Source organism: Melanerpes formicivorus, unplaced genomic scaffold, assembly GCF_026170545.1.
Source record: "Melanerpes formicivorus ecotype bairdi unplaced genomic scaffold, bMelFor1.0.p_v2 SCAF_17, whole genome shotgun sequence".
Lineage (NCBI taxonomy): Eukaryota > Metazoa > Chordata > Aves > Piciformes > Picidae > Melanerpes > Melanerpes formicivorus.
The window spans coordinates 5,453,330-5,464,582 of NW_027142369.1; the positions used below are offsets into that span (position 1 = coordinate 5,453,330).

Below are 11,253 nucleotides of genomic sequence, written 5' to 3' on the forward strand. Positions count from 1 at the left end.
GAAGTAAAAAGCCACAACAAATTCACAATATTAACAAATACATACTTTGCTGCCGCTTCCTTTTCACGATTTCTGCCACTTCTGGTGGCTTTGTCCTGGGTGTGCTTAGTGTCCAGGTCAGATTCACTACTACTACTGGAGTCCCCTTTGGTTTTCTTTTTTTTCTTATAGTGGTGATGCTTTTTCTTTTTCTTTTTCCTTTTTTTACTTGACTGTTTCAGACTCTCATCTGTATCACTTTCCCCTGACAACTCTGACCTTGAAGTAGTCCTGCTTGGAAACAAAGATATGTAAGTAGTAATACTTTAAAGAAAAAGCATTGCAACAGAGTTCAGAAACATTTTACCCTTTACCTTTACTCTCTCTGTATTTTTTGAGAATACAGTTAGCAGCAACATACACAATGAAAGTGATATAAATCTGCATTAAATCACAATTACCTTTACTTTTCAGCTGCTGGAATTACTGCCTACCACTCAAAGTTTTAATTGTCAAAGAGATTTTGATGTGTGATCTGTATAAATTGCCAAAATAATGGAGGTCTTTTCTAACCCTTATTAAAACAGAAGTTCTTTTTAAACAGTTTTTCTGGAATCTTTCAATAAAGGAAAGGAGTGACAAGTCTTCAGTCTTTTCAATATGTCAATGAAAGAAAATGCAGCACCTCAGAAGCAAGGCACAAAACCCCAAAACCCTATACAATTTATTTAAGGACACTAAGAATTACGAAGCCATGGGAGAACCATTAGCGGGCCTTTAAAATGCATACACACTCTCCCAAACCAAATCAACTAACCAAAACCTACCAACTGTATTGGAGTAATTAGTTTTCATTGAACTGAGAATGTACCCCGCCAACAGGCAAAAAGAGCAAACACTTATCTATATGCTTCTGTTTGACAATTTCTCTTTCAAAGATTAATTATAATGACATAGTAAACCCACCATAAGTATCTGAATGGGAATTTGTAAATTCTTTAGGTTTAGGACAAAGTATCACAGTCCTGAAAAAAATCTACAAGCAGAATATATGGCTGAAATGGAACAGTGATTGCATTTCAATCACTCACACAATAGATGTAAATGTAAGAATAACTATACAAAAAGCTGTGATTGTTACAACAAAGACTTTTTCTATAATGACCACTAAAGTCATACTAAAGATAGGAGCTTGTATCCAATCAAAAGTGACTGGTTTTAAACTTGATAACTGCAACTGCTTCCCATTAATTAAGTGCTAGTTACAGTATTGATATGCCACATAGAGCAGCTATCCTAGTGAAAGTACTAAAACTAATTCTTTAGCAAATGTGGCTACTGAAAGCTCATTTTTATAAACTAATATAACCACCCAGTTTGGTGATCAGCATGTTCTATTACACAGCCACACAACTCGATACATCTATTATTCATTAATGCACTTTAAAAAGTAAAAGCTCAACTATGAAATGGCTGATTGAATTGGTTTTCACAAAGAAACCACAAAGATGACACTTAATCTTTACATTATTTCAAGGGTCACTTAGGACATCCAAAAGATAATGAAGAACCATGATCACCCAGTTCCCTTTCCATTGCAGAATAACAATGATTTAAATGCAGCTGTGAGAGAAAGAAAATGGGAATGTAATTGCATAAGTATAATTTCTCATTATTTTAAGTTAAAGGACATGGACGCATTATTCATACTTTTATATATGACTCAGATCAGGCCTTTTTAAATACTGAATAGTAGAATGAAAAGCAGCCCTGAAAGCTCCTGATTTTGGTCTCACATAACAAAAAATAAGCAGGACAAAAGAGAGAGGTTATTTTAAAAGATACTGAAATATATTCTACCTTGTTAGTGGTGACTTTTCAGGGACGAGATCTGCAACTACTGTAGTGCGCTGGTGCAGTAATAGTGCATCTTCTGTAGAGAAGCTTGGGTTACTGAGCCAGTCCAATTCTGCAAGTAAAGAAATGTGTGAGATCAATACAAATCACCTTGCTGTCCTTTTCAAAGCTGGGAGTTAAGTTAGTCAGCAGACAACTACATTCACAGCAAAATGCCACTGCATCACGTGTAATAACTGAGCACATCAGAAGACAGGCCATGAACTTTCTACTTAGAAGAGCAGCAAGTTTTAACACGGTAAAACATTTAGGAGCTGGACTCTTTAACATCAATCTGAGCTTTAAAGAATGCAGTATATAATAATACTTAAAAGTCCATACTGAAAGCAGATAATATGTTTTATACATTGCTACATATTTGTAAAAAACCAAATCTATCTAGTATGAAGTTTCACCATGTAAAAACCAGTTTCTATATGTACTTGTATAAATACATGCTATATACGTGCAATTATATAAGATTTTCTAATATATTTTCATATAATTTATATATTGTTAATTATAATTATTAAAGAGTCAAATAAAAATACAAAAGGGCATCATTAAAGGTGTAGTTGAAAAATGCAAGGCAATTTACAGAGACTTACAAAAATGCAATTCACTGCACAGGTAATATTTTTAACACAATTTTATTGATAGGGACATCCATTACTGATAAGAATACTGAAGTATTTAATAGAAGGGCAAAACATGTCACTAGAGTCTCACTTCTCTAACCACCAAAATTCCATTAGATTTTTTAATAGTGTGGTAAAAGTCTAACTGATGCTAATTTTCATATATTAGACATCCTTAAGCACTCTGCATCTAAACTTCAGCCAATCCAGTCACTGGATAAGAGTAGATGCTGACAGGTTGTGGAGGGAGAATTTTTTGCCATAAGTTTATTGATATTAAAATTTCTATTACAATCTTCATAGACATTTAATTTCTAGGATTCTTTCAAGTATGTGACATTTCCTAGCATATCAAACAAATATTATTTCACATAACCGCAGAATTTAACAGCAGCCTCTCCACTGCAGATCACAGGAGGTAACAACAAAAGGAACAAATTTGATCTCCCTGCAACCATTTTTGCCTGTTTTCTTCCCGTCACATTCCTGTCTTTGTGCTTTTGACTACACTGACCTCTAATCCTTGAACATCATGATATCATTGTCTACCAAGCCATACATCACTTTTCCTTCTGAAGTCTCTCTTTCAGAAATAGCTCTTCATATCAAAAAAATCTTTCTTCCGTCTCATGTCCCTGAACTGTTGTCCAGGAAAGGATTTAAAATTAAGCAGGCTGCAAAACAGTTTGTTAACCTAAGTTAAATATATCAAGAAGTATATAGAATCAAGCAAAGCTCCAAGAGACTGCCCCTGCAACCAAAAGCTGCATGAAAAAGGGCCACCTTCTCTGGTTCACTTTGACACTTCACCTCAGTGCAGAGGAGAACCCACACAATTCATGGCACTGTCAAGACCAAGACACACTTCCCACAAGTACCTTAACCAATACACTGCAAAACACCATTTCCCAGCTCACCAAAGCAGAGGATGGAGACCACAAAATAAAAATCAAAATTCAGTTGTATACTATTGTAACTTCTGCCTGGCAATGAGAATCACCAAATCTAAGGCAACTACACTAGCCTACTTTGGTGCAAATCAGCGTGAGATTCTTCCCAACACCCACACACACACACACTTTTCAGGAAAATACTTAAGAAATGCTAAGATAGAATTTGAATAAACCCCTAAAATATTGTAAGATCTACTATGCAGTTTAAAACAACGCACCCTGGTACAAACACCTTTGTTTTAAGTATGTGCCTGTGATTCTAAAAAAGTAAGTCTGCCAGAAAACATTCTTCCAAAACCTCTGCTAGAATGGTATGATTTATGCTGGATAATATCCAAGCAACATTTCACTCACTCACTAACATAATTATTCCTCCAGATAGAGAATAAAGTGTTATGCAACAGTAAGTTAATTTCTTACTTGGATTCTGTAAAAGATGTATTAAGAACCACCCTAAAACCAGTATTACTTCTTAGAAGAAATGTATTTAATATTTTCCATGACATACCAAAATGTTTCTCATACACATTTAAGTCACACCAAAGTTAAATACACCTGATAACTACATCATCAAATGAGTTAATAATTCAAAATATGGCATGCAGTATGCTGTATAAAGGAATGCAGGAGCAAATCAAAACCCTACAATGTTTTCCCACTGGTCACACTCTGGTCTTCTTTAAACATAGAAAAATTCAAAGACAGCACAATGGTCCAGAACACTCCAGATTGCAATACACACAACTACTCTGTGCACAAAGCCATTTATTTACTTACAGAAATAAAGGAGACATTTAACACCCTTAAAATAAATAAAATACATTTTGGTTTCCATTTGTGATGTATTACCCATATTTGCTTAACATAACAAATATACTGGTTGGTGGAATCTCTGGTGTAAAGGCACACCACACTAACAGCACAAAAAACTTATTAGCCAGACACACCTCCTTCAAACTATCCTATCTGTTCTAAAGCCATACAAAACTTCTATACCTTGTATTTGTCCAGATCTCCAACAACATAATTCAGGCACAGTAATACTCTCTGTTGCTTCACTGTTCAATAAATTATTGTTTCCCTTTGTATTGTGCAATAAACCATTTACTAGCATTATTTTTTTTTTGTGAAAATAAATTTATTGTAAGGTATTTATGCATTGATTTGAATGAAGGACTATGTTTCAAAAATAATCTAAAATATATTCATACCAATTATACTTAAAAATTAATTATACTTAATAAAACGCTGTTATGGTTTTCTAAGAATGCATGAATGCGGGATGAAGTTAAATAATTTGCCTTCAGTCAGACACAGTTGTTGATAACAAAACTCAGAACTCAAGACTTAGAATATTCAGACTATTAAGAAGAAAAACCCCTGAGACATTTAACTTTTAAGATCTTGATCTAAGGTCTTTCAAAATGGTGTACACTTGAAAACAGGCTTTCCGTTGATTTGAAGAGCATAGTATCCAGACCTCCAAAGATTAATACAAAAATTGTGTTTTTACTATTATTCATCACTTTAGAGGGTATTTAAGTGTAAATATTTTAGATACAGACCATCCCAAATTAGGGAACACTGTTTGCATACAAGCATGCTAGATTTTATAATTGTAGTGCCTTACGGCACTACAGGGCAGAGTAACTTCCAAATGGAAATATAAATACTTAGTAGCAGTAAGAGCTTCATTCTTCAAGCCTGACACATTTATCTTTAAAATGGCATTATTGATCACATTGGCAAAATCAACAAGGAAAGCAGTAAAGCTCCAGCTATTTAGAAGACAAGTGGACTGGCCAACCACATAAACTTCCCTGAGGCACAAAACACACTTTAAAGAAAAGAAGCTACACCTGAACTGGCAGAAGAGTGGGAAACAGAAACTTTTTATATCAATCTTTTTATGAAGTTGTTCTAAGACCAGAAACACATTCTTAAACAACAAGAGTGAGCTGGCAAAATTTTCATTCCCCTCCTTCTCCCAGCAAATTAATCCTGAAGCTCACAAAAGGATAAATCCTCAATTTCTCAGTTGTGTCCTCTATCCCTTACGCTCCCCATCACTGCCAAAGCTTCGGAAATTATCTGGGTTCTCCAGACACTTCTACAGTACCTTGCCACAGCCTCTCTAACAGCACGGACACTTTATCTAGATTTATCTTTTCTAAGCAGATAGAGATTTTACAGACGTGCTTTACTTTTGATGTTTCTTTCTCTCCAGACAACAAGTTTGACTGAAAGGGTTAAAAATACTGAGAAGGAAGAGGTATTGAAGAAGTAAGCTGGCAGAGAGATGCAGAGTAATATCTACTATCAGCATTAACTATTAGGAATCAGCTTCCAAGAAGTTATTTTGACTTTACCTGAATTTATCTGTTACTCCCTTACAGATGTGAAGTCATTAACTTGGTGCAATAAGATTACAACAGTGAGCACAAGCAGAGTAAGGGGGAAAGGGCAGGGAGGAGGGTGGTGTGCTAATTTATTTATTGGTTTAGGGCCTCCAAGGAAAACTCACTTTGAGAAATGGTGTCATAAACATGAATCCCCTGACTGCACCTGAAGCTTGGTTTTACCTAAGAAGAAGAAATCAAATTGCATTTTTGAACACTGAAGAACCACATGCAAGAACCAACCCCTGCAGCACAGTCAATATGCCTCTGTGGATATACCAGAGAAACATTCAGAATTCGCCAACTATAGTATTTTCAGAGCAATTTAATCAAACTGACCTAATACTCTGGAAAGAACTGAACAATTGTTTCCTTCACATAATACGCACATCCAAATCTCCTTGTAAATAATCTCCAGTGAATGTTATCTGGATACAAGCATTTCAAGCATCTAAACACACTCCAAACTTTAAAACTCTACCTTTTCAATGTTCTGTTATCTTTCTTGTCAGATGTCATTTTCACAGACAAAACTTATGTTCTTGAAGAACATGAATAAAAGACACAAGTTATTTTGTGATAACATGCACTTACTTGTTATTCTACACTACCATCCACATTTATGAGCACAGTAGACTAAGCAACCCAATGGCATTCTTTTTGTACCTTCCCAAGAAAAATTAATTAAAAATTTACAGTGCATGTCCGCAGAAACAATTTTTAAGCGTAATGCAAAGTCTTTTGTTGCCTCTCAGAATACTGAACAATCTGCGTTCAGCAAAAATGACTGTGTCTTGCCTATAAAATAGTTCAGACCGTAAATAACGCGGTGCATAATGCTCCTTGTCAGCAGGGTTATTACCACCGCTCCGTTCATGGCTACTGATAAATTTGTAATTTATCTTCTACTGAAAACTAATTATGCTTGACAACATGACTGTAAGAAACCATATACAAAATTACTTTGCACTCTAGAGGTTACATCAACTCAGAACACTGGCAGGGTAGTTAGGTAGAGTGCAGGTAGACTGTACAGCAATACTTCCATTTCAGGCAGCAGCTATAAATGGGTTTTGAAGGTTTGTAAGAACCATAGAATCAGTAAGGTTGTAAAAGACCTCAGAGATCATGAAATCCAACCTATTATGTAATACCTAACACCTCACGACAACTAAACCATGGCTTCAAGTGCCATGTCCAAACCCTTTTTGAACACTTCCAGGGTCTGCGACTCCGCCACCTCCCTGGGCAGCACATTCCAATGGCCAATCCCTCTTTCTGTGAAGAACCTTCTCCCCACCTCAAGCCTAAACTTCCCCTGATGCCGCTTGAGACTCTGTCCTCTTGTTCTGCCACTCATTGCCTGGGAGAAGAGACCATCCCCCCATCTGGCTACAGTCTTCCTTCAGGTATTTGTAAAGAGCAATGAGGTCTCCCCTGAGCCTCCTCTTCTCCAGGCTAAACAACCCCAGCTCCCTCAGCCTCTCCTCATAGGGCTTGTGCTCGAGGCCTCTCACCAGCCTCACTGCCCTTCACTGGACACGTTCAAATGTCTCAATGTACTTCATAAATTGAGGAGCCCAGAACTGGACACAGTACTCAAGGTGTGGCCTAACCAATGCTGAATACAGAGGCAGAATTACTTCCCTGCTTCTGCTAGCCACACTATGCCATTGGCTCTCTTGGCCACCTGGGCACACTGCTAGCTCATGTTCATCCAGCTGTCAACCACTGCCCCCAGGTCCCTTTCTGCCTGCCTGCTCTCCAGCCACTCCAACCCCAGCCTGCAAAGGGAGACAGAGGTGGTTGGAGGAATAAAACACAGCCAGCATATTTACATTATTACATCAACTTTTTTAGAACTGAATGACTGCAAAAGACACCTCAGTTTTGCATATTGTATTAAACATATTATCTGATCTCTATTATTATGATGGACTTTGGTTTCAGCTACAGAGTCATCTCTCAGAGAAATATCAAAGTTGCCCATCAAGTTCTCACAAGCTTAAACGTAAAATTTTTACCTATGCCACCATAATCATTGTCCTGAGTTAATATTTCATTTTTATAACGGAAATGTGGCTGTTAGAAGCAAAGTACAAGACTGGCTAAAACATAAATCAAACAAATTATGAAGTTCCGTCAATAGTCCTTACACCAAAAACTTGCAGCAAACCAAAATGTAACTCATAAAGAGAGCTAATAACCAAAATTACTTTCAAAAGTCAATTACTTTCAAAAGTCAATTTTAACATCTTTTTCTGTGCAATCTGATCTTCTAGGCAGGTGGTGTGCAGTGCTACAGATTGCCTGTCTGGCAAATGTAAAGGCTTCAACAATCTAAAGGTATTAAAATATAAGCAAGATTTTAGTACTAGAGAATTTTACTTTACTTCTGCCTGTAAGAGCAGTTCCTCTCTTCCTAGAAGCTCTAATCTGGGATTTTATTATATCCACTGCTTCCTGCACCAAGGTTCTTTACCAGAAAGGGTCTTAAATGTGGTCAGATCACATCTCAGTACAGGCAGACCAAGTATGAACAGCTGCAATGCCATCAGAAGGTAATGCAGAACTAGTTAGAAAAAGAAGATAACCTCAGCCTGTATTGCTAAATTTCCAAATCTCACCATACTGACTGGACCAAACACACAAGAAATTTAGCCTAGGTAAACAATTCTCTTCATGTTTCCCCTTGCGGTGGTATCTAGAGGTCAGGCAGACCCAAGCGTAGTGGGAGCTGGCAGGCAAAAAGGATAGTTCAAAACATTTCCCAGCAGAACTAACAAAAGCTGTGCATACTTCAGAGTTTGGCAATACACCACATAGGGTTCTTTGCCCCTTCAATGAAAGTATGGACAGCAACCATGACAATCAAACCAAAACGACACACTAAGCCATAATGTCCTGCACTCCTAACCTTCAGAAAATACCCTTTACAACTAAAATTTGGCTTAGTAAGAAACTAAAGGAGAAAATGCTTTTTAAGTTACCCAAGGCGAGTGAACAGGAAAAACAAACAAACAAACACGTCTTTTTTCCACCTAAAGCAAGGCTGGTTCAGCACACAGCCTTAACGCACACGTATTTTTCAAAGACGACTATTTCTACAGCCATGCCTCCAGCAGATAACTGGAAGCACATCTGGACACACCGGAGAGCCCGCCAGCACCATTTTTATGGGAATGTCCCTATTTCGTAGTCTCCCCAAAGTCCCGTCAGGGGAAGTGACTGTACTGTCACGTACGGTAACTTTATTCAAACCGGCAGTGACACGCCAGGCGCAGGAAACGCCTGTGCGCGCCATACGTACATTCGTACCCTGCACCAAAGGGAGGAGCCAGGGCCGAGCGGCACAACGGCCGCGGGAGCAGCGCTTAGCAAGCGCCCTCGAGGCGACGCGAGCCGGCGAACGAGCTCTGCAGCCGCCAGACACCGGGGTCCCGGGCCCCAGCAGCAGCACCGCCCACGTCATAACTCCATGGCAGAGGCGGGGCGCATCCGATTCCCAATGCAGGAACGCATGGGCGACCCGGGTTATCCCGCTGGACCGCTGGCGAGCTGAGCAGGCCCGACGCGCACGGTGCGGAAGGCTCCGTGTAGCTGCCAGTGGGAGTAGAGAAGTTTCCCGAGGGTTGGGCTGCACAGGAGTATTGGGGATAGAGAATTCTCGTAGGACTTTACCTTTTCTGGAGCCCTCGCTGCTGCCTGTGGGCTTTCTGGGCTCGGCGGCATCGGCAAAAGCCGGGAACAGGGCCATGTCTCAGCTTACTGCCTCTACTAGCTGCCCGCACTGCCCCGCGGAGCGGCAGGGCAAGATGGCGCCGTGGCACCGAGCATATTGGGAGATGTAGTTCGTCCGTCCGACCGACCGCCCAAAATGGTGGCAGGGTCTGGTGACTGCTCAGGGAAGGAAGGCAGGCAGGCTCGCTCGCTCGCTCAGTGCTGCAGCTGCTGTGGGCGTCCGCTTTCTCCACGTTCCCGCGTATTTGGCCCGTTTCGCAGCCGTCGTTGAGGGGACTGGAGGCGGGAACTTCTAGGGGAAGAGGGCGAAATGGATTTTCTAGAACCAGCCTTCCCCAGCGCCCTGTCGTCCTTCATAAGGCTCACTGGGAGGGAACAAGCCCCGCAGTGTTTCCTGAGAGCGGAATGTAAAGGAAAATGTCACAAGAACCAATGCTTCGCTTCTGTTAATATCCGCTGTATGTTTGAAGACCCACATAGTGCCTCAAACACCGATAGCAAGGGCTTGGGGAAGAAAGAACCTGCAACCTTCTGATTAGGGAGTCATCCATCATGTTTTATAGCATCCCCGAGTCTCCCCTCCATAAAGAAACTGGGGGAGGACTAGTTAGTTAGTTAGTTAGTTAGTTAGTTAGTTAGTTAGTTATAAATGCTTTGCACCTAATTGTGAAGGATGTTCCATTTTTCATTAAGAATTGAGTGAAACAATTTGTGTATCAAGCTTAGTGCCTCACAAGTGAGGAAAAATACTTCTATCTGCAAAAATTTATACATGGTTAAGATGCATTACTATTCTCCTTTCTGAATGGAAAAGTCTGCCCTTTGTGTATTAAAGTTACTTCTATACTAATACTATTGTATGACCAAAATCATGTAGTGATTAAGCTATAGGTGTATGATGAGTTTAAGAAATATATACTGTGACATGACTGGTTTGTTTTCTGCTCCTTTCTTAATACCTTTAGATTACTCTGTTATGCTTGTCCCTCCTGAGCTACAATGTGTGTTAAGAACACGTTTCTGTGTGTCAAAATAGGTGACCATTATGTATAGATATTAGAACTAGCTTCTGTATATGCACTGCTTTACACTTACGAAGCTCTTTTACAAACCAGATTCAGAGCCCTTTCAAGACTGATGCTCTAGTTGCAGGATAAACTAAATGGATTTTGTAACAGAAGTATTCTGTTTGTTTGCTGAATATCATTGCATTGTCTCTCAGCTCCTAATAGTGATAGTACCTATGAGCTGGTCAACAAAGAGAATACAAAAAATGTGCTTTTTGAGAGTAAAGCAAATTACCAGAGAGAGTTTAGAAACCTAAATACAGATTTATGTCTTGTATCCCCTGAAATTAGCCCAAATTATGGGTAAATTAACAAAGGGTGTTACTGTTGTTAATGTTACTGTGACATCAAAAAACTCACCATATTTAACACTACCACATAAATGCAATTCCTGTTATCACAAGCATATTATCTGAAACATCCAGTGTTGTTTCTTCAGTTCTAGTAACAGCAAGCCATCAAGCCCTTTACAATACAGACAAAAATACAGCAGCTGTATACAAGAGTTCCCAGGAAAAAGGAACAAACTAACTAGAGGAACTAAGAAGTTCCTTACTGAAGAATACTTTGGTCTTATTTT

The 11,253-nt window shown here is 39.0% G+C and overlaps 1 protein-coding gene across 1 annotated transcript in view; it reads right to left on the reverse strand.

Moving 5' to 3' along the window:
- The window catches only part of NRDE2 (NRDE-2, necessary for RNA interference, domain containing), a 31,116-nt gene extending 21,130 nt beyond the window's left edge, over positions 1 to 9,986 (reverse strand). The window contains exons 1-3 of the mRNA XM_068148765.1: positions 9,547 to 9,986; positions 1,840 to 1,948; positions 46 to 270 (exon numbers count right to left, since the gene is read on the reverse strand). Coding sequence (XP_068004866.1) covers positions 46 to 270; positions 1,840 to 1,948; positions 9,547 to 9,622 — 410 coding nt within the window. The 5' untranslated portion in view covers positions 9,623 to 9,986. The remainder of the gene's footprint in view (positions 1 to 45; positions 271 to 1,839; positions 1,949 to 9,546) is intronic.
- Between the last annotated feature and the right edge of the window lie 1,267 nt (positions 9,987 to 11,253).